General features: G+C 42.9%; 1 protein-coding gene across 1 annotated transcript; it reads left to right on the forward strand.

The window, feature by feature from the left end:
* Window positions 1-5,363: 5,363 nt before the first annotated feature.
* ICOSLG (inducible T cell costimulator ligand) lies at window positions 5,364-18,674 on the forward strand. Its single transcript, XM_040057326.2, has 7 exons — window positions 5,364-5,511; window positions 8,042-8,082; window positions 10,232-10,600; window positions 11,090-11,368; window positions 12,927-13,103; window positions 14,133-14,168; window positions 16,564-18,674. Exons 1-7 carry the CDS (start codon window positions 5,498-5,500, stop codon window positions 16,572-16,574), a joined length of 927 nt encoding a protein of 308 aa, XP_039913260.1. The 5' UTR covers window positions 5,364-5,497; the 3' UTR covers window positions 16,575-18,674.
* The last annotated feature ends 5,220 nt before the right edge of the window (window positions 18,675-23,894 follow it).

Consider the following 23,894-nt stretch of genomic DNA (forward strand, 5'->3'; position numbering starts at 1 on the left):
CATGCAATATTCCTCCTTTTTTACTTTCTGGGGTGAGCCCTGTCCTGCTGTGAATAGAAGAGGCAGCACATCCATGGCTGCATTCCATGGCATGGAAGCACACACGAAAAAACAGACAGCATCCACAGGTAGATCCCCACCTGTACTCACTGTACTCACTGGCAGCTACTGACCTGCCTTTAACCCATTATGGAATCAGGCCTAAAGTTCTGACCACTACACCCCCTGAAAGGTGGGGCTTTTAGGGGAATTCAGCCCAACACTCATCCGTCCTTCAAGCACATTTTCAAAAACCAGAATGCCACACCACACTATAGCTACACTTTTTATTGCAAGCGGCATCAGAGGGGATTTTTTGAGTTATTTAAGGGCTAAACCAGCTTTTTAGAATAAAATTAAACTACAGTTCTCATCAAATCTTAGTAGTAATATACCATATTTTATCAAATAATTCAATAAACGACATTAAGTCATAGAGATTTCAGTTCCTGTTTCTCACTAATTGACACCCCTCTCATATCCTGTTGCATTACATGGTTTCCTATTTGACTGTGCTATGAGGAGAAGCTTTTTTTTTTTTTTTTTTTTAAATTTCTAAAGACAATATTAAAACATTACTTATGGTATGTAATGGACACTGTTTTCTCTGACACTAATGTACCCAGGAATACAGCATTGTCTTCAAGACAGTATTTTCATATTAGAAACTGGTTTCCAAAATGTGATAGATTCTTTACTTCATGGCAATGGCTTAGAGCAGGACAGATACATATTTGCTTTCTAACATAGTGTTAAGATCTTTTTTTACTATACCTGTTCTTAAAGGTGATTTATCTATCTTTCTATAAGGTCCATTAGACTTGGAACACAATATCAGTTTTCAAACCTGTGCTTAATATGTTTTATAATTTCAAATCAGAGCTCATTTATTTTAACACTTATGTTGACATAATTATAATCCCAAGCAAGTTACAATTATATCTTAAAATTATGGATAATATTTTTCTTTTCATCTGCTTGTTAAAAATTCTTGATATTCAGTAAGTTATGGAACCAAAATCTTTCATTTGTACAGCAAATACCGGTGCTGCATTTTATCTCCTTAGAGCAAGTATTAGTCTTGAGACTTTACGTAATTGTGTTTGCATTTGAAAAATGTTTCACTTGTTCAGATATTGCCACAATGGATTTGTTCAGATATTGCCACAATGGATCTTAAGCATTTTCTTAGAACATTTCATTAGTTCTCCTCACAGAAGATCACCATGGTCACAAACAAAAGGAGACCTTAATTGTAGGGCATTTTATGGACTTAATCTTACTGCAGTTTGGGAAGGCTGAGGTTTGAAATTAGTTTTGGTAGGTTCTAAATGCCCTTATGTTTTAGTTTTAACCCGAGAGCAGCCAATGTGTGCACCATGGGCTCCCTCTTCATGCTCCCTGTAGAGAGTTTGCCAGTCACTGGCATCCAGGCTCAGCTGTGATGGGGTTTTTTAATTGCTCAGAGGGTTTCCAATGCTCTGTGTGTTATGTGGGATCAGAAAATGCCATGTTGAAAAAGTTTTCCTAAAAACTAACAGCTTCCTGTTGGAGAAGGAAAATTTCTGCTGGATGGTTCCAGACAATCTGGTCCTTCTCCTCCTCAGCTAAAGGCATCTGCATCTGGCTTGAGGTTGAATTTATTCAGCTGTGCTCCCTCTCTCGTCATTCTTATAGTCAATGTATTGAACCTGGGTAAAAGAAGGTAACCCTTCTCCAGAAGATATTTCACACTCTAAAACCTGTGAACTCTATTCCCAAACTCTATTCCCTTCTTTGATGCATTACCTGGTGTCCTGAGCAGATGATCAGAGCAAAGGATATCTGGCAGAAATGAAACTGAGCAAAGGAACAGAGGGCAATTCAGAGAGCAAGAGCACTCTTCTCTTTGGAATCATTCCACACAGGATAATATGGCCTGAATTCAAGAGGCTCCAGAGAGGTTTTCAGCAATGACATATCATTGTGGATTTTTTTTTTAAAAAAAATTTTTATTTTTATTTAACATGCCCACACACAGTTTGCTGGGAAAAATATTGCCAAGGGAATTATTCCCTTCCTATTTGTGCAACAACAGGAAATCAACTATCCCAGCATGCACAACTAATAAAGAACTGTGAATACCAGTGCTCTAATAACATAACTAAATATAAGACAGTACCTTCCTTCTCTGGGTATAAATAAATGGATTACCATTGCTGCCACACACACAGAGCACATTTTGCCCAAACGTGTTTTACGGAGCTACAGCTTTCCTCTTTTGCATGGAACAATCTTGGAATTTGGGTGTTAAAAGTGATATTTTTGGCCAATTCCCAAAGTGCCTGGTGTGACAACAAAATGTAAACTAGAGAGCAAACAGACAGACAATTGTTTCCTCTTTGTTCATTCACTTCTCACAAATGATTATCTCAGAATCACAAGATACTTTAATTGCAATTGCATCTTTTCCCTCATCACCAGACTGTTCTTAGCAGTCAGCTTTGCTGTCTTATTCCACTGGCTCCACTAATTAAGGAAAAAATTTGTGGTTGTGCACTGTCCTCCCCTCATTCTCTATTAAATGTTCCTCTTCCATTTGCTAATTCTACTAGCTTCTCTGTAGGCAGAGAAAAAGTGTTAGAAAAATGTTGCGAAATCATTCATGCCTTGTACCTTCTTTTGTTTTTTACCCCTACATAAAAAGTGGCCAAAACTACTGTGATTTCTCTCTTGACTTTTTTCTCTGTTGCAAGTCACACTTTACTTGAGTAAAGCTTTAGTGTCATGCACTGAAACCTCCACTATGCAAGAGCCAGAGATGTGTGGACACCATTCCGTAAGGATGTGATCTATTTCAGACGGCACAGCATTTCTTTAATGTCTGTCAACTCCAAATACAGTTGAAGTTCTCCACACCACACACAGCTGTGTCACCCCTTTTTCCTGTCCCCAGAGGTGTCCAATCTGTCTGAGATCTTCTTTTCTTCTACATATGTAGAGAGAGGTACGTGTCTGCTTCACAAAACCAAGTCACTCTGGATTCTCATTAACTGTATTAATGAGAGGGGTGTTTTACAGATCCAGCAGTTCTCTTTGCATGACACACACTGGAAAGCAAATAGCTCTCTCACTTCTCTGTCTAAGAGCCCAGAAAAACTGGGATATTGTTTTCTTCTCTTTTTTCCCCCCAAATCTTCCCAGTTTCAGTTTTCAGAGTCCATGGGCAACATATTTGCCATACACAAGCTATAGGAGTTACTTTCTTCTCCTGACAGCCTGAGATGCTTTGTGTCAGGTCATGTGTCCACCCTAAAGAGAGGGCAGATTAGCTGTCAAAAATCAGGATGTTCTTTAAATCGCTCTAGGAACTCAGCTGTCTCTGCCTGAATTTTTCTATAAATGTATGGCAGGAGGAATGAGGAGACACATCTTTGACGAAAACTTCACACAGGCTTTTCAAACACCCCTGTTATTGTTCATCTTATTTTTGATGGCATACTTGTAAGGCAAAGATCATGTCACCGAGGTCTCTCTTTTGACCTTGAGTCAAATACCCTGATTTATTGCTAGCAAATGCCATATTAATAAATCTGTGTTCAAAAGAATAAAAATACATTTTTATTGTATGCTATTCAGTGTAAATACAAGGAACCATATCAGCTGCAGCTGCTTCTCTTTTTTTGCTTGTGCAGTAAGAGATATCTTATGTGTAATGTCAATGATTTGACACTGAAAACCCGCTTTTATTAACCACAGACTTGTTCAGTGTGCTATAGAAATGGAGTCACTGGCAGAAGAACATCCCTATATTTCATGTCCTCTGAGGAATTCTGCAGGTAGAGGCAAGTTAGGACCTACCTAAGGCTAAGCCTTCATGAATACCATTTAGAAGGGAAACAGAAGACAAGGTTGCCTTCTAGATTAATAATTCATCAGGCAATCAATATTCCAAGGTCTGATGCAGACAGCAAAGAGGTTTGCAACATGTCCTTTCCAAATTCTAAATAGATTCCTGGCTATGGAGACACATTTGCCTCTCTTGCTTACTGGGAAATTTCTTTCCACCAAAACACATCCATATATATGAAAAAATGAAGATAGAAACCATTACAAAGAAGAGCAGAAGAGCTCTTTCAAATTACGCATCTTAGGAAAAAAAAATTATATCCGGAATTGTAAAAAGTTATATAACTCAGAAAATTTTAAAATCAGGAAGATTTTAACCACAAAGAACTGATTCCATGTGAATCCCCAAATGCCTGTTATTAAAAACAACACCTAAAAATAGCAGAAGAATAGTTCCCAAATGAAGATATCCCATTAGGAAATATTTCGGTGAAAGACATGAAGTGGCCGATGCAAATATGTTCTGATTCAGCCATAATTCCATGGGAATGTTTATCTTCCGGTACACTTTGCACAAATTTAAGCCTACCCTCCCAAACGGATCACTGATTTGCAGGTATCAGTGATACACGCAGAGAGGCTGAAGTAGTGTCAGCTTTAAGACCCAAAACCGAAATCCCCCTTCTTGCTGCTGGCTGGCAGCGGAAATGGCGTTGAGATCTGCGGGTCTTGCACAACCCCAGAGTTCCATGTTCATCGTGCACCACGTAATCTCATTCCCAGGGTGACTAACACCAAGAAAGACTAGAACGCGAATGTTAGACAGACGTTAACCATCGGCGCTGCGACAGCTTTTGTGCTGTGTCACAAACGCTCGCGTTGGCAAAGAGAGGTCCCAGCTGGGCTGGAGCTCCCGACAGCAAACAAGGCAAACACAGCCACTGAATGTGGAGCCAAAAATGAAACTGCTGAGACCGAGAACCGCAGCTTTCAAACAGCCGGCTGGTGCTAAAACACCCTCTCACCAACACACCTACGACATCTCCAGGTGCGGTTCTGTTCTCTATCAAGTCCCATTCAGCTATTTACAAAATATAAATATAGAATAAATACGCTGCTTATGCAGACATGCGCCTCATGTACTTCGAAACACAACTTTTCCCGGTTCCCAGGCAAGATTCTTCGAGATCCCGGAGCTCGCCGGGTGCAGTCCCTGCCCTCCCCCGGGGCTTGGGGACCGATCTCCAGCGCCTGGCAGAGCCCAGGGGACACCGCTGTCCCCGTGCTGTGACAAAACCTGCCCAGCCCCGGCTCCCCAGCAGCGCTGAGGGCCGTGCAGCCTGCCGGGGACCGCCGTCCTCCCCGCAGGGGACACGGATTTGCGGGGAAGAAGGATTTGCTGGAGCGGGGAGCCCCCATCCCGACGGGCAAAGGGCTCGGGAGGGTGCCTTTGGCCGCCGCTCCGCCAGTTCGGGCTGTGCCGGCTCCGCGCTCCGCGCAGCGCACCGCGCCCTCGCAAGGCGGAAATCCCCGGACGGGGGAGGCGTGGGTGGGAAAAGAGAACGGCCCGAAGCGGGCAGCTGGAGCTCGGCTCGGCTCAGCACGGCTGGTTCGGCACGGCTCGGGCACCATGGAGCCGCGAGGGTGAGTAGTGGCCGCGGGGGAAGGGTCGCTGCTGCCGCTCCGTGCGCGCTGGGGACGCGGCGGCCGCTTCCCGGGAAGGGATGCGCGTCCCCCGTGGGGAAACAGCGGCGAGTTTTGCTGCTGCACTGGGCAGGGAAAGCGCTGGCGAGGGTTGGGCTGCTTAACTGGAGTCAGGGGAGAGCCCTGGACCCGGGACAGGCTGCGGGGGCAGGTCCCGCCCGCGGACAGCGCTGGCGGAGCCGGGTGCTGCCGGAGCTCAGCCCGGGCAAGGGTCCCCCGTCTGTACGCGGCCACCGAGGGCTCCAGGTAATTACCGGGCCTTTTATGGCTATTTTCAGCCGAAGGGTTGCCATGGGACATGACTCACTCGGGGTTTATTGCCCAGGGTAGCGCTGCCTTACAGCAGGTGTTAGGAAAGGTGGCGCGTTTAGGGCACCTGCTGACCGAGAAGAGCCGTGCCGCCGCAAGGTTAGGGGACAAAGTGGGTCTCAGCAGTGGAGCAAAGCCCCCGAAGCTGTTAATGCAAGCATCGGGATATCTCTTGCCTGGCTAGAGTGTGCCACATCCTGTGGATTTAGGGTGAGCAGTGATGAAAAAGTTGGTGCTGGTAGGAAGAATCATCTCACCCAGCAAGAATTATGAAAGGGGAAGTGCGACTTTCTCCTGTTTCACACGGCATTTTAAAAAATCTTTCAGAAGAGGAAGGTGTGGGAAAGAATTGAAAAAGTCAAAAAATTAAAATATTTTTTTAAAATTAGGAGAGCAAGAGCCAAAGAAGGTAGTGCAGCTATGCCAGCACTTAATTAAGCTCAATGCTGGTGTGATGGACACAGGAGCTGAGTGAATGTAGAGGGCAAAAGGGAGGTTTCTCTGCAGGCAGAGCATTTCTCCCTTTTTCCAATTGAAGCGTGGAATGAAAGCTATTCCAAGGGAACATCGTGGGTTGACACTGCCCCCACAAACCACAGCAGCAACTTCCTCCAAGCAAGAGGATGAGGCATCTCTGGATCTGCCCAATCCTGAGTGTGGCATCACTTATTAAAATAAGAAATCAAGATCCTCTTTGTATACACACATATGAGAATCAGTTCTGGCTGAATATCTAAATGTCTGTTGGCATTAGCAAATGCCTACCATGGGAAATTCCCTAGAGACTCCCAAAAAGATCAGTCAGTTACTGTTATTATTCTATTCAAATGAGTTGCTATATCCATATCTTCTGACTTGGGTGGGGAATAATAAACACAGGCATGGGATTAAGAAAGATTGAGGACTACATGAGCTGAGCTTGCCAAGACAGATGTCTACAGGCCTGGCACAAAAGTGATGACTCCTGCACAGTGTAAAAAATAAAACAGGAATAAAATACAAATCCTCGTGTAAAAGCCACTGTCAGAGACAGAACAGAATGTTTAGGTGTGCTTCCTTGGGAGACTTCCTTTGAGACTGATTGCAGATTTACTGAAGTAATAGAGCAGAAGTTTTCCACACTGGGCATCCACTTAAACTTTTCAAGCCTCATCCATCAAATCATTTCCAAGGACACAGGAAAAGAAAATAAATTGTTTTCTTTGTACAAAAGAATAATACAGTTCAGACTGGTTCTCCCATAAAGTTTCTCCATCTCAGTCTCTGGAAATGGGGCTTCAAGTAGAGGTAGATTTTGTGTCAAGAATGTCCTCTGCTTTAAACTATCAAGGCGGGCAGCCACACAGTTCTCATTCCAAAACTTTTCCATCATCTTTCTTTCCCTTCCTATGGCAGTCTGGAGGAAGGAGAGCACAATGTGTAACTAGGTGCAGAGGTGAAAGGATATTTTAAATTAACTCAAAGGGAGGTGCTGTCTATTTGTCTTCCTTAAACATCCTCCTTCCTGTGGGATGAGAGTTAAATCACTTGGACTATGTAGATGGGTTAAATTTGGTTTCCTATGGCACCTTTCCTTTGGGGAAGCTCCTGCACAGATTTGCCCCTCCCGAGTAATCAAACACACCAAATTCTTCCCAGCGAAAACCTTTGCACAGCTCTCCACTATCACCAGGTTTCCCATTTACAAATTTTTACTGAGTGTACAACCTGGTAGGCAGCATGGTCAGCTGATGTTTTTGTCCTTTAACCAGACAAAACCATAACTCCTTGAGTTTCAGCGAAAACCTGTTTTTTGACCTGTGCAGCCATGGTCCTTCCCACTGACCCACGCCACCTCCAGAGCCTGTTTGTCCAGCAAGCCAAGTGATTCTTTCAGAAGAGGAGCCAGGCCCAACACCAGCTTCATGCCCTCTGCCCTGATTCCAATATTAGTGCATTTTGCTGCTATTCATGGCCTTGACCACCAAACCGCTGCTGAGTTGTATAAACAGAAGTTTTGCAGCTGTCAAAAATGCAAATACTTAATGGGGCATTACATGGGAGCAGTACCTAATTTACCTACTTGTGGCACTATATTAAAACAATGAAAATTTGGTTTATTGCTTATTTAAACAACAGAGATACAAAGTCAGCTGTAACACTCGTTTGCTTTTTGTTTCAGGTACGGGTTTCTGTTACTGCTCCTTCATATCCTGAAAGTCGGTAAGTTCAGAAAAACTCAGTAAAAATTTAACTGGGCTCCTTTTAATATGTTTGGCCAAATGCACAAAGTAGTTGTCAAATGTACAATAGGAACATTTCTGTGTTTTCTACAAGATAGTGAAGGATTCCTCAATGTGAAATGTTTCTCTGGCATGCATCAGGGAAAGAAGACACAATCAATTCCTATCAGTGTCATTGCAGAGAACAGCAAAGGGCTTTATGGAGGCTCTTGCTCAGATTGCTTTGCTTGCTTCAGAGACCTCCCTGTGTGCTTCTGTCAACAAAAGGCCTTGGAAGAGGAGTAATAAAAGCAGCTGATAAGCTGATCTAACATGCCTGTATGCTCATGAGTAGAATTATACATCACGGTGTCAAGTAGCCAATAGTAGTAATTTGTAACTACTACTTATTAGTAGTAAATTACTAATAAAATAATTATGATAAATTTATATTTTCATATAAAATAATATTTTTAATTTTATGTATTATTAATAAGATATTTAGTATTATGGAAAATATTTCTTTTTTAAGGCATTTAGTAATTAGTGATTTACTAATAGTACTCTTACTATTAATTACTAAAATAATAATATTAGGAGCAAATTTACTACTAATAAGGAGTAGTTACTTATTACTTATCAGTAGTAAATTTACTGAGGTTCCAAAATATCCCTTGCAAAACAAAAGTAGAATTAAATTGCACCACTTGGTGATATTGAAATGTTTTTAGAGTTCTCTCCTCTGTTCTTGCTCAGTCACTGAGAAGGAGCTCCACAAAAGCACCAAGGAAACTCCCTGGCCCCAAGATCAGGACAAACTGTACCAGATTCAGTCTCAGTAGATGCTGGCTGGCCTGTTTCTGGCCAGTGATGGAGCTGCACCCATCTTGCCAGGGCATTACTTTTCCTACTGTTCCAACGGGTTTCCCAAAATCTGAGCCAAGGAATTGCGTTGCAGTTCAAACCTGTTACTTCAGGTCCCTGAAGTGGAAGTGCCTGGTAGTAAACATCCTGCCTTTCTCCCTGCAGCACCGTGTCTGCCTCAGTGGCATTTTTAGACCAAGGTGCCCAACTCAGATGTGTAGATGAGCTATTTCTGAGTCCTGTCCATCCTCACAAACACAGATCCCCCTTTAACATCGACACCTCCCTCCCACCTCACCGCGTGCTGTTTCTGCGTTTCCAAGCCTCCACTCCTGTCATCTTCCTTTCCCTCAATCATCCACCCACGTAATCCCTCCCTCCAGCTGTAATCTCTCTCATCCAGCCCCGTGCCTGATCCCCTCTCGCCTGACACAACACCAACACAGCTCTGGTGCCACCAAGCAGTTGCACCAGCTGCTTTTGGCTGCTGGTCTGGAGGTGATGGATCCAGCAGGGAGGCTGTGGACAGAGCTGCCCAGCCCTGTGGGATTCACTGACCTGTGCCTTCTGCATCAGCTGTTGGCCACCTCGTGCCTTTGCCTTGCTCACATGGAGCAAGGCCACCTTTCCTCATGTCTGGAAGGCAGGAAAAGTGTTCTGAAAGCCAGATACGGTCCTGACTTTACCTCAAGCGACCCTCAAGATGTAAATGTTTAATGAACGTGTCACTGGAGGTATCTGGGTGTGCTGCTTTGCCAGCTGAGTGTATTTGTTGAGAGGGTGTCACTGATAGTAGCAGTAAAATGTGGTTGCTTTGTCACACCGGCTTTGAGAAATGCTGCTTTTACTCCCCTTCTTAAATTTTTGGGTCTCGAAATAACGGCAGCACTCTTTCTCATCAATGTTTCCACTTCTTGTGATTCAAGTGGAGTTGTTTGGCATTTTTCCTAATTTTTTTAAAAAAATACCGAAATAAGTGATTATTAAAGCATTAGGACTTGAATATGTGTCTGCAGTCAGTGCACAAAGTGAAATGTGGGTATCCATGGGGCTAGGAATGATTAAGACTGGTTGGCTCTCGGAGAAAATGGCCCTTTGGACAATGCACAGACAAATGAACATGGGGAGAATTAGTCACTGGAAATTTGGGGTGTAGGAATGACTATGAAGTGAGCACACTCACCCACCTGCTATAAAACTAATATTGGAGTCTATATGTGGTAAAATGTACTTGAAAATAATTCACTTTTTTCCCTTTTTTCTCTCTCTCTCTTTTCATCTTGTAGTTATTGCACTAGAGGAGAAGAACATCATCAGTAAACTTGGAGACAACGCCATACTAAGTTGCATTTATAACAAAAAAAACTTGCAATTGAAAAATCTACGTGTATATTGGCAAATAGCTGATGATTCCTATCAAGAAAAGTGTTTAGTTGTACATGCACTGATCTCTGGCCAAGATGATAACAGAAGTCAGTGTATTCACTTTAAAAACAGGACTCAATTATTCCAGGATAGGTTGGAAAATGGTGATTTTTCTCTGCTATTGCTAAATGTCAGCCAGAGTGATGAGCATACATACAAATGTGTAGTGCAGGAGAAAACTGAACTTCCCAGAGTGATTCACCAGGCAGAAGTGGTTCTCAGTTTAGCAGGTAAGAACTTGTGTCACTTTCCCCAAATTCCCATTTCTGCTTTTCAAATTTGTGCTATTTCAATATTATATTCAAGCCCACCTTTAATTTTTGAAACAGACTTCTGCCCTTTTGCTGAAATTCTGTCTGCTTAATTTAAATGCTACAGAGAGGGTATGTAAACCTTGGAGAATGCATGTAAAAAACTGTTTGCCCAGTGGGTGTTACTTTTCTTCTTGTTTTTCATGGATATCAGGGTTCTTGCATGTGACTGGCTCTCAGCAACTTAAGTTGGTCCTTTCTGCCTTTAGGTTTGGCTTTAGCTTTCTGCCTTCCCCAGGGATTCTCTTAGCTCTCTGGCTTACAGGCCAAACCTGCAGGCATTTCTCTTTCAAGCCATTAAGGTGGTGTGAAATCCAGCAGTTTGGCTTCAGAATCCATCTCAAAATTTTGCCTTTCCTATATGTTTCAAAATGTCAACAACTTATTCTTTTTCTTCTTGCTCTCCAGCGAGTTACAGCCAACCAATACTCAGTGGACCAATAAGAAACAGCACTGGAGAGGAGGTGACCTTCAACTGCAGGTCTGGCAATGGATACCCAAAGCCCAACGTTTACTGGATCAATAAAGTGAACAACAGTCGCCTGTCTCCATCAAAAACAGAGATCATACTCCACAGCGATGGCACTTTCAGCGTTTTTAGCACACTGAAGGTGAAAGCCACTTCTAACATGCAAATAGAGTGCTCCATAGAGAACGAGATGCTGCAGGAAAATCTATCAGCCAACTGTAAGTTCCTTCATGCTGCCTCAGGTTTTCTAGGTAGCAGGAATATCTACCAGCATGTCTCTGTCTGCAGATGCACACTAACGAGGGCTGTGCGTTAATTCAGTGCTTCCAAAATGTTCTGAGAAGATCTCAGGCTTTATTTCAAGCTCCAGTTATGCGTAGCCATGGACTTGATGTTTAATTTCTCCACACTGAAGTGAATAACCCACCAAGTGTGTAAGGAAAACAGCACTGTGAAGCTCTTGCATCTGAGGCAGTTGCTGAGCTTAACCTTTAATTTCTTCATGAACATGATAGTTTGGGGAGTCAGCTTGGTTTTTAGGGGCCACCATACAGCAGATCCATGATTTCTGACCCCTTACCCAATGGCCTTGCAACACTCACATTTGCTCTTTAATTCTGCCTAGTTCCAAAGTTCGGTTTTCAGTCTCCAAAACTCAATTTAATCCAGTGCAAGACTTAAATAAGGTCTGCAGCAAAAGGGCAATATGAGCTCCATAGAGCAGTGTACCTAACAGCACAAGTATAATGTGCTTTTTATTGCTGATATGATGATTAATAGCAAAAGCATGTATTTAGTCACTCAACTCTTCATAAAACCAGAAAGCTCTTTAAAAAAAAAAAAGGTATTAAGAAGTTATAGTTACAGTACCAGTGCTGCAGTTCATTATTCCCAAAAGGCTGTGTAGAGAATCTGTCTGGAGTGGGAAGGCTGATCTGGCCATGGCTGTTTGATCTCATTGCTGTTCCTGGTCCTGCCTCCAGCCACACTTTTCTCTCACAGGTCTCTGCACCCTGGTGCAATGAGGTTGGAATGTTTCCCTAACTGTAGCTGGCTACCCACAGCTAATTTACCTGAACACCCCAAACACTGATCCCATGAATGCGGGAAAATGATATAAACTATTTCCAGGAACAAAAATTGAACACATGAGCAGAGGTTGCATTGTAGAGTGTTTATGTGATAATACACCATGCCATCATCCCAAATTAAAGGAAAACTAAGTACCCTCATCATTAGTTTCCTAATGGCATTTTCATGTTGTCTTCTGAGGGAAAAGACCTTCATCTCACTATTTTTTGGTTGGGTTTTTTTTGTTGTTTTTAAGTTTCACAATTGCGCTTGAAAGAGTAAGAGATGTGATTTGAAACCTTCAGTTTGCAGCAGAGTGAAGATTCTTGGCTAACTTCAGGGGAACAGGTTTTTAACCCATTTTTCTGAATCAGATTTACATTATAGATTCTGTATAAATTTATTTTCAATTGCATCTAGATACAAGTCCAAACATACAGTCTCTCAAATCTGTAGGGAAAGAAGAAAAAGGAAGAAAGAAGGATGGATGTACTATGGTGACAGGGACGAGTAAACTGGTATTTAGACATAATTAATTAGAGATGTGCCTTGCTCAGAAGGAATCACCAAAATCACAGTGATGTGAATAGCATGAATCTTTAGCCCTTCAGAATTTTTTTATGCATGTAAAACATGGTGAAATATTTTTCTGGTATGAAATGTGAACATTTACACCTTATGACATCCTTTTCTATTTTATTCTAGACACACAGCAGAAGAAAACCAGTGGTTCTGGCACAGAAAGCGACAAACAACTAGAAAAAAAAGGCCGAGGTGCTCAAGCGGCTGGCATCGTTGGCATTGTCTTTGTGATAGGTGTTCTAACTGGTTTAATCTGCTGGCTGTGGAGAAGGAGGTCCTCCAATCTAGTGTCCTATAGAGGTAATGAGACACTTCATTTGCACAACCAAATTATAAGAATTCTTTCTCGCTTGCCAAAATACTTAATGTTATCCAACAGGAAGAGAGAAAGTACGACTAAGCTACCTGCACATGGCAGCAGGAAATCATGCCATTATCAAAAACTCGGGGTGCCCTGGGGAGGAAATGTAGTGCCCCAGGATATGTTATTCTTCATGGTTTTCTCTTCCCGTATCTGAGCCTCACAGGAAGAAATTTCTGGATGTGAGAGCAACTCAGATTTGTATCTGGCCATGGTTTGTCAGCTGTGATCCCTGCAGGCTCTTTCTGGACAGATGGCATGAAACAGGACTGGGGTCAGTAGCTAGCTCAGCACAGTTTGAAGCAGAAATCAGAGCATAATTCAATCCTGAGATCTTTAGAGTCTCTGGCTGGATGATTAAGGGTCAGTATCCTGCTGGGATCAAGCAGAAATGTAGCTGGTCTCATTGTCACATGTACCCTTGTGCAGCTGGATTTGCCCACATGCATGACTCTAAAAAAGCTCTAAAAAACCTCTTGTGGACCAGACTGAGGCTGCCAATGTAGCTGAGCACTTGCTCTAAGCCCCTTTGCAGCTATGCAGGAGCTAACATCTAAGGAACAGAGCAGGGACAACCACACTTTTCATGGACAAGGACAGTCCGTGTTTTCAGTCCATGCCCTCTTCCTCAGTGATAGCAAGCCTGGGTGCCTCAGAAAAGATTGGGGAAAGCAGGGTAGTGATCTTGTGCAGGATCTGCAGCAGCTCTTGCACAAGTCACATCCTTCCTTCAGAAACAACCCAAGAGTGAGGCAGGACTCTGAGCCAAGATGGGGAGCAGGGCCATTACTTCAATCCCGAAATCTCTCCTTTCTGGGTTCTAAGCAAATAGAATATTGAAACGCATTTTACAAAATATTTAGCACGCTGAACCCTCACTTTTGGTCATGTTGTTTAATATTAATCTCATTTTTCTAAAGACTGGTTATCTTCCGTACATGCTGAAACCTATGCACTTGTCTCAACAGATGTCCAACTAAGAGAAGACCAAGGAGGACTCAACTGTAAGTAATAAAAATATATTATTTTGTTTGTCTTGGGTGACTTAACTTCATAGCTTCAGAACTCAAGTTCAGCACAAGCCTTTAGATTAGACTGGCTGGATGATGCATTTTTTTAGGCACTGCATCCTAGGTGGTCTTTAACTGGGATACAGGGACATCATTTACATCATGTCTGTGAACCTGAGCCTATATACACCCAATATTAAAAAATTCCTCCTTTCCTAAAAAAGACGTGCTCTTCAGACCTTTACCATGTTCAGGTTTTTATAAGCAAGAATGCAATATTGCAGGTCAGCTGGTTTACAAATTCATTTGTTATTTATAGTAGGGGAAAAATGAAAATTGTGTGAAAAAAATGAAGGCAGATCTGGAAAAAAAAAATTGAACAGAGGACTTGCAAGAGTACAGGGTGAAATTTCTGCCTATTTGATATCTCATTTGGTAGTTTCTACTGAAGCTAACAACTGTTGCCTGTATGTCCCTGCAGAACAGGCAGAAAATACAGTGGTTTCACTAAAGCTGTAATAGTTAAAGCATAGTTTGCTGTAGCAGATGCTGTGAATGTACCCATCTCATTGTAACAAGCAGAAGCAAAATAACCCTTAAATTAAAAAAAAAACTTTTTGTGGAACTTGTTTGGCAGTCATGGAAACTGGGTTAATGGTCAGTTATTTTCCAGACTGCAGCCTGATCTCCAACATTTGTGTTTGCTAAACATCAACAGGCATTGCACTCCCTCCTGCAGAGCATAATCTGTGGAGGAGGATGGATTTTCTCCTCAAAATAAGGAGACATTCTCTCCTTTTGTTCCTGGGAACTGCATTATCATAAAACAAACAGTTCATTTAAGGTTAACTTTTTCTTCCCCAGACTTACTTATACAAAGCCCTTCTTGGTGAGATTCCTGGACTTAGCCCATTAGTAAAAAAAAACCAAAAAACCAAAAAAACAACCAACCTCTGTGACATAAATAAAAGTAAATATTTATCTTGTATTGAAGGCTGCTGTAGGATGATTTGTTCATTAGGAACAAAGCAAAGGCACCTTCCAGATGCTGTCTTTTCCTTGTCTTTTCTCCACTGCACTTGTGGAGGAGGAGGTGGGACAGCAATTTTGATGGCTCTCTGATGGCAGAAGCTGTCTCCCCTCTGTGAGCCATATTTTGGACATCCCAATTTAAGGACAACTTGGATCAATACCAAGGAATTGAGGAATGGAAATGGTCCAGGGAATGTGATCTCTGGTGAGAGACTGGTTGTGTCTGTTTAGGCTGGAGGAGGTCTGGCTGATTTAGGACACAATAACAACCCTCTTCAGAGTGTCTTTCCAGAGGATGGGACAAGTTATTTATTGTGCTAAACCAGCTGAAACTGCACTTAAGGCACAACAGACTTAAACAAAGGAGATTTAAGATAGATGTCAGAAGAAATTGTCTAAGGGTTGTTGAGCAGTGAGGCAGAGTTTGTCCAGACTATCAAGTCTCCACCAGTCCAGGTTTGTTGCTTTGTGTTTTCTGAACGAAAGAGAAAACCAGTATATGCAAGAAATTGTTTAGAAATAAAGCTGGTACTACCTTAGTACAAAAGACGGGCTATAGGAGAAATTCTAGGCTAATTTAATCATTATTTGGTATTTTCAATCCTGTTGTGTGTGGTAGATGGGGGGGGTAAGGCCCTGGGGAGGTGCATCCAGGGGTATGCTCTGCCACAGCATTTTGCTTTTCAATACTGCTGTAAATGTACTTCTGCTTCTGGCACCTTATGAAGGAGGTCAGGTTGTTTCATGGCAGTGAGACTCCTGAATACTGCAAACCAAAATGAGATTACTGAAACTAGCTTTGCTGTTACAAAGAGCAGAAAAGAGTTTGGAAACTGTGAGGAAGGCAAATTGTAAGAAGAGTAACTCCAGCCTGGTGGGATTAGTCTCTCCAGACATCTATTACAGTCAGTGGGGCAGGATGCTCTGGTGAGGAGAAATTCAGAGCTGGAGCAATTCTGAACTATTATCTGTAGGAATTCCTTCATTTCCCTGAAAGGAGCCTGGGGAAGCTGTTTTCTCTTAGCCACAGAGAGGATTTGTACATCTATTTCTCTGAAACAGTTTTAAACAAACCCAAGATGACACTGATACACCTTCACAAGGAAGGCCACTTTTTCTATTTGCACACAGAGGCACTTCTGGACTGTGGCATGAGGACAGAAAGCCCCCAGTATCTTGAGTATCCAGGCAGGACTTCTCCCCAGTCAGTTCTCTCTCAACAGCATGAATATGTCTTTTCCATAGCTTTGCATCTCTTTCCACTGGTTACTTAGGAAAAGCCATGCTAGGCTTGATTATTTCTGGGGAAGGTTTATGTCTAGTTTTTTTATAAAAAGAAGTTATTTTGTTTTTACAGCACCTGCCTAAATGGAAGGTCTGCCAACAATTTGGGCAGCTGGAGATGTGTCAAGAGAAGCAGCACTCCCTCAGTGGCAGCATTCCTTGTGATATAAGAGACAGATTTCTGCCAAGAAAAATGGCCCAAAAAAATAAAACTAAAATCTTCTAGAGCACAAGAGAGAGGAAAATCTGCTGGATTTTCATTCCAGCAGCTGACTGTGTCCACAGAACTGTTGTGTCACCACTCCAGCTCAGCGCTTTGGACAGTATTCTGTGCTTGTCAGTGATTTGGGCACTGGGGGAAGCAGAAAGCCTGGGACTCAGCTGCTCTGTGACAGACCACTGAAAGCTGGTGACTGCCCAGGCTCTCATCACCATCCTTGAGGACTGTCAGGAGCAGAAGCAGCCGCGTTTCAGGAGCATGGGTTGTTCTTGTTGCCACCTTACCCTGAGGGTGGCTACTGCATGTGAAGAAAGGCAGCTAAAAGAAAGAAAACTGAAGGACTCTGCAGAGTGAGATTTGTGACCTTTTCCATGTTTATCTCTCTAGAGTACAATCCTTTCACTGTTTTCACCAGCTGCTACTGTGTACAGAACCAGGCAGAATTTGACCCAGTCCTCCAAAAACAGGAGTGGCTCCAATGGGGTCAAATATTGAATCATAAGGGAAGGTGCCTTCTTTAAGCCTTGATAGCAACATTTTGGTTTTTACCAAATATTCCACAAAAAAGGGGACTTCCACTTTCAACGGGAGCTAGCTGTGAGAAAACAACAAAAAAACCCACCAACAGGCTGTGGAAATCTGAGCAATTAAAAATAGTGTTCTCTGCTATGTTAATGTCATGCTACCTGGACTTACCCTTCTCAGGATGGAACAAAAACTGTGGCTGAGCTCTGTTTGATTCAACTGAATCTTTATTTAAACATTTTCCCGTGGCTTCCAGGGAGGATTTTAAACTGGGGGTTTTAAGCTTAACTTGTGCTTATGTCTCATCGTTACATGCACCCAACAAAACAAAAGAGAAAGAGCAGATTCTATCAGTGTGTTGTCCATGAATGTCCAGAGAGCCAAGAACTCAGTTTTCCTTGTGCCAGTGCATGTATCTTTGCTGTTTCAGCCCCAAGTCAGCCAAACTGCCTGGCAGAAAATTGCAAAACAGTAAACTTTGCTGATGATCTGAAATTGTGGAGGAGGGATTTTTACTAGCTTTTTTGCCCAGATGGGACAGTTTCCTCATCTTGTCACGGGAGGATGGAAATTATTGTTTTAAACTGAGCTCTGGAAACACTTGACCTCTCCCGCACCAGTGCCAAACTAAAATTGCATCATTTTTGTGAATAACTCATAGCCTTGTTTATTGTTGCTGTGTGTGTGAGGCACTCCAGTATCAACTCTGAGCTCAGACACCAATTTTTCATATCAAGATCAGCTTTCAATTCCCAGCCAAATGAAAATTCTGTTGTACTCACATCACATGGAACCAGGACCATTTGGCAATAGTGTAGCAGTTATCTTTTGTCAAAGCAATATCCCGAGGGTGCCTCCCAGCCGAGTAGCTGTGCCTCTTTCATGTCCATGAATCCAGATATTAGATATTTTCTGAGTCCAAACCTAGTCTTCAGTGCACCCTAAAGGGAACTTGCTTGAGGAAAGCTTGCAGACACCTCAAAAATGTGCAGATGTTCAGGGTAAACATTTTCTCGTGGTTCAGGAAAAAGTCCTGCAGATATTTCCTCCTTATCTGTCACATGAAGTTTTGTGCAGCCTCTGGTGCTGCTGTACCTGACAGAAGCCTTTCTTACAAGTAGTTTTCCACTTTTGTATCCTGCAGCTGTAACAGTTCAGAGATGGGAAATGTGACCTAGCAGCCACACTGCAGTATGTTATTAAAACAAATTTAGACTGGTTGGATTTTCTTACTTCTGGGCTACTTCATGGACACACCTAAGCACAAAACCTTTTTCTTTCAAAATCTGTGCTTTCATTTAGCTTAGGGTTCCAGCTATTCTTGGAAGTCAGTAAATCCTAGATGACAGTTACCATTCAAAGAATTTTGCGATTTTGCAATGTTTTTATCTTCACATGCCATGTTTATATTTTAAATAAAATCTATTCATTCTTCTGGATGTTTGACTAAATCTATCAACACACAGAAACAAGTGAATCCAAGCCATTGCCCCCACCCAAAGTGGCAGTTTTACTTTTAGCCACATCCTTCAGTGCTCCCTTTCAAAGCCCTCAGATAAGGGAAGACAAACACAACACAAAGCTGACCACCTTTGCTTCATTTTGGCTCACACAACAAATAACACAAGACACTCCACGAAAGCCAGGCAGTAGCCTGAAAGCTGCACTAAGCCTGGGCTGATTCATCCATTTTTTACCCAGCTTTACAACCCCAAGCAGAGCAAAGTTGCAGCACACACTCTTGCTTCCAGAACTGAAACCCAGACCAGCCTTGCACACGAGCACCAGCATCCCTCTGTTTGCCTTCGTTAAAGACAGCAGCTCGCTTAAACACGTGCACAGGAAAGCAACAGTTGATGCAGCTTTGGAGGAAGACTAATAAATGGACTCACTTTCACAGAAAAGCAAAAGACTTTTGTTGTGGCCTGGCTGGTAAACCACAAATGGAAAGCCCCAAGAGAAAACATGTGTTGCTACTAAGTGATCTGAATCCATCTGTCCTGTTGTCAAATTCGCTGTTTAAATCCTTTTTTACCTGCGAGAGCTGAAATAGCTCTTTTGCTCAAAAAAACATTCCTTTTTTCCAGCTACCCTGACTCCAAAGTCTGTTCTCAGTAGCTGTTGTGCTATGCCAAAGAAAACTTATTTGTTGCTTTCCCAACTTGCAAAGTGAATCTTTCTCATATTCGCAGCAAACATGCACGAAAGGTCACATTATCCCCAAGTGTAATTTCTCTAACATCTCTCTTTTCCAGGGGAAGAGAAACTGCTCTAAAGAACAATTGAGTACAGCCTAACTCCACAGGGAGAACACACCCCCAACTCCACAGCTGTCAGGCTCTTGGGACTTTTCCTCTTGATATGTGATGGGCATTAGGGCCCTCACCACCTTCATGGGATGGGATGGGATGGGATCACCGTAATCTGGTCCCCACCTGAGGATTATTGTGGAGCTCCTGGAGCAAGTCTGGAACAAGGCTGTTGCGTCGTGTGGCAACAGTGATCGTGTCCAGGGAGGTTATAACCACTGCCAGGGAAACAGACAAGACAAGTCTTTGTTGTAAACACGAGAATCCATTTATTCCCCACTACCCTGGTCCGGGGAGGGGGTGAGAGCGAAGAGGGGTGAAGACTAAGAGGGCGAGCAGGGGCAGGCTGGTGGGTTTTATCAGGTATTCATTCTAGGGGAGGAGTCTTAGGTTTTTAGATCAAAAGGGGGTGATCAGATTTCAGCCTCCTCAAAACAGGACTCAACACAAGGGTACCAAGGTGGCTGGGGAACTGGAGCACCTCCAGTTCGCTGAGGGAGGTGGGCCTGTTCAGCCTCAAGAAGAGACAGCTGAGAGAGGACTTCAGCCACATCTGTCATTGTCTGCAGGGAGAGGTCAGAGCATGGAGCAGGCTCTGCTCCATGGTGCTGAGAAATGGGACAAGAGGAACGGGCAGGAAGTGGTGGACACAAAGTTCCATCTGAAATGAGGAAGAACTGTTTGTTGAGGGTGGCTGACCACTGGAACAGGATGCTCAAGGAGACTGGAGATCTTCCCTGGAGATGCTCAAAAGCTGTCTGGACACAATCCTGAGTAACCCATTCCAGGGAGCTCTGTGTGAGCAGGGAGGTTGGACTGGGTGACCAACCGTGGTCCCTTCCCAACTCACCCATTCTGTGTTTATAAAAGGCACCCCACATGTTCTTTGAGGTGATCTCCTCTGCATCTGGCATCCCAGGGAATTGCAGAGCAGTAGCTTCCATGCCATTCCTCTTTCAGGACACACCTCTGTGACAACATGTCAGTTTGTGCAATCACCTCCCAACACTGGAAAAATGTTTTCAAACATTTCCTGTGTTATCAGCACCAATTAGGATAATTACTGTATGTGAACCATCCTCCCTGCTGGCAAACACAAGGCCTTGGTAGCTACATGTGACATCACTATTAATCACAAACTCTTTTTTTCGCATATTGTTAGGAAAGAGCTTCTCTTCTACACAGAAAACTGCTGTGTAGCAATGGATGGATGATCCTTTGAACTTCCCCAAAACAGGTCCCAACAATTTACTAATAAATTACTAATTTGCTTTTTTCTGTAATTCCAAGGAGTGCTGCTTAGGACGATTGTTTAATTGACAAACTTGGACACGGAGTCATGCTCAGAGTCACACAAAGCTGCCTGTAGCTGTCTTGGTGCTTACACTCATATCCCCAGCTTGCAGAGACCTTTTTCCACTTGCTGGACTGGAAAGTCTACTTTTTTGCAGCATTCACTCCAGTAGACATCATAAGTCAACAGAAGCTGTTTGCTAAGCTTGAATGGGATTACAATGCACAAAAAAAGTCACCTCTAAAAAATTTTTGAAGGAGGAAAATGATCTCTCTCATTCCAACTGGAAATATTTTAAGAATCTGTCAGTAAGAAGCAACAGTAACACAGCCATAATGTGGACAGGGAGTGACTGCAAATGTTTTCTTCTTCATTTCTTCTGCCAGATCTGTGCTGTCACGTCAAGCCTCTTACAGGGCTGAGACTGCATTTTCGAAATAAGATCAGATTTGCTCGAAAAAATGACTTTTCCACAGCAACTCTACACCTCTCAATTCATCTTTCTATCAGTCAGACTTAACATTATGATGTTATCTAACTTCTAAAATGCATCACCACTACAGTTATCGCAGTTACCGTAACTAAAAATAGGTCAAGGAATAAAGATGCAAAATGCTTGACCTGTATCTTATTTTATAACAGTAGGCAAACATGAAGTATCTTTCTCACCTTATTGGAAGTCTTATTAACCAGCTCAGATCAGTGTGACTAAACTCTGCTTCAAAGCCTTTAGTTTGGTTTTCCCTGCTCCCATGACCTAAGTCTGGGCATGTTCATATTTCTATCTGGCTGTATCTGCAGCACAGAGGGCTGCTATCTTAATCAAGACACGTTATTGAATTCTCTAATCAAAACCATGAGAAAAATCCAGCCCTGTATTGGTTCCTGACCTACTGAACAAGGCAGGAGGGCTGGCCAGATAATGACCATACTTTCCAGGAGAATTCACTGCCTGATTCCACACAGGGTGAAGCAGGAGGACACCATCTCAGGAAGGTCTCCTGCACTCCTGGCACCAACTGACACAGAAAGCATGCCCAGAAACTGAAGGACTGGAGAAGCTGAGGCTTTGGAGACAGGGAATTCTCCAGGGATCCCTGACAGGCTGAGCCTTGGTGCCAGGTCTCTTCAGGTGGGGATCCCATTAGGAGTCCTGGGCACACCCCAGTGCTGAGGGGTAGGTGCCTTTGTGAAGGAAAATTTAAAAGAATACATAATTAAACACATAAATAAATAAATAATTTCTCCCAAACTTTGGGCAACTGTTCTGCTTAAATTCTGATTATCTGTTTATTATTTGTAGTTGCATTTTTCATGGCTACCATAAGGCAGACAGCTGCCTTCCCACGCTGTTTTGTATGGGACAGTTTGACCCAGATGAGAGAAGGAACAAGAAAGAAAGAGGGGAAAAAAAATCTTTTAATCTGGTCCAGCCCAGTAACAATTTGCCAGTCCTCAGGATATGAAGGTTTGTGAGGGGAAATGATTGGGTTTTAATTTATTTTTAGCTAAAGTGGCCCTTAAAGAAGAGCTCCCATTGACAAACATATCCTCTGGCCAGCTGGAGTGATTAACCACAAAATCATCAGGCATGCACAGAGCGAGCCAGTGCCTTTCATCAGCATTTCTGGCAATGTGGCAACTGCTGGCCATCTTCATATAATGTGTCATAGCTTAATTTTTGAGCAATTCCTACCGTATCACAACATAATCAGGGTCAAAAATTATTTCTAAAAGAAGTCAAGCAATGGTTGCTCAGAAACAGGAAACTTGGCCAAAGGAACCCACCAGATTCTGCGGCTGCATTTATTGCATCAATAGACCTTCGAGTCTTGGGAAACAGTAGGAGATAACCCATGTGTCAAATACCTCCACTAGTATTTTATACTACACCATTTTTTGCATTAAAACTGGTTTTAGTGTTCCCAAGTCACAGGTGTTCAGGCTTGAGCACCCCACAGCCATGAGGGATCCCAGGCACAAGAGGTGTGTCGCTGCCTGCATTTTTTTCAGAAGATTTGGGGTGCGGTTGAAGAGCAGGCAAGGAAAGGAATTGTTTGATTTAGTCTCCAGGCAATGCTGCTGCAAACAGCAAGGAGGGAACCATTGAACTTTTGCACGGAGGCAGAAGCCAGATAAGAAGCTGGCTGTGAAGCTGCCAACGGATCCTAAACCCCTCCTACTCACACCTGGCTCCACAGCCCAGCAATTTTATTAATCTCTCACTACACAAAGCAAGCTCTAATCTTAACCTCTGCACTCCCACGTGATGGGATAGAGCACCCAGCCTGGCAATAAATATTTGTATAACATATCTCTGATATATCCTATCTTAGTTGGAAGCTCCATGCAAGTGATCAGCACAGTTGCAGAGGTGAGAACAAAGCAGACACACACAAAAGAAGTGTATTTGGACAGAGATTAAGTGCAATTCAGCAGCGTGCCAAATGCTGGTTAAACTTCGCAAGGAAGTATGCGAGAAAGCACAACGGCTCCCATGATGTCCTTGTCTGGGTGGCAGAACAGTCACAGACCAGATGCAAACACAACTGGAACATCACCACTTTCATTCAGACTGTTGATTTTTTGAGGAAGAATGATATTCCTATCTCCCCTGCACCCCAATATGTCAAATCTTGTGTCCCTGTTCACTGCCAAGATAGCTCAGACTATTTTTTGCCCTCTTGAGGTGCTGCTCCCCACAGGTTGACAGAATACCAGCAACTTAAATACACACACAGTTATTAGTGCTTGCCTGAACTTTTACATTAGGAAAAATTGTGCTTTCTCTCATGTAATTTAGAAATAAATATTGATTTATTGGGGTTTCCAATACCTCCAGCCCTGTTCAGAGAAAGGGCTTAAATCACGTAGCGAGACAACTTCCCCGGACACACTTTGTAAAATAAAAAGTTTTAATAAGCAAAGAAAATTATAAACATAAACAGACACAGAGAAAGAAATGCAGGTTGAACACAGTGTAGAGAGCATTCTGACACTTAAGGTTAAGGAAGTCCCCAAAAGCTTTGTGGTCCTTTTGTGTAGTCCTTTTAGTA

The sequence above is a fragment of the Hirundo rustica genome, chromosome 2 (assembly GCF_015227805.2).
Source record: "Hirundo rustica isolate bHirRus1 chromosome 2, bHirRus1.pri.v3, whole genome shotgun sequence".
NCBI classification, from domain to species: Eukaryota; Metazoa; Chordata; class Aves; order Passeriformes; family Hirundinidae; genus Hirundo; species Hirundo rustica.

Bases quoted from the DNA above. Each gene is read 5' to 3' on its own strand.
- ICOSLG (XM_040057326.2), top strand. The intron at 10,601-11,089 runs GTAAGAACTTGT...CTTGCTCTCCAG, and splicing joins AGTGGTTCTCAGTTTAGCAG to CGAGTTACAGCCAACCAATA. The intron at 13,104-14,132 runs GTAATGAGACAC...TTGTCTCAACAG, and splicing joins CAATCTAGTGTCCTATAGAG to ATGTCCAACTAAGAGAAGAC.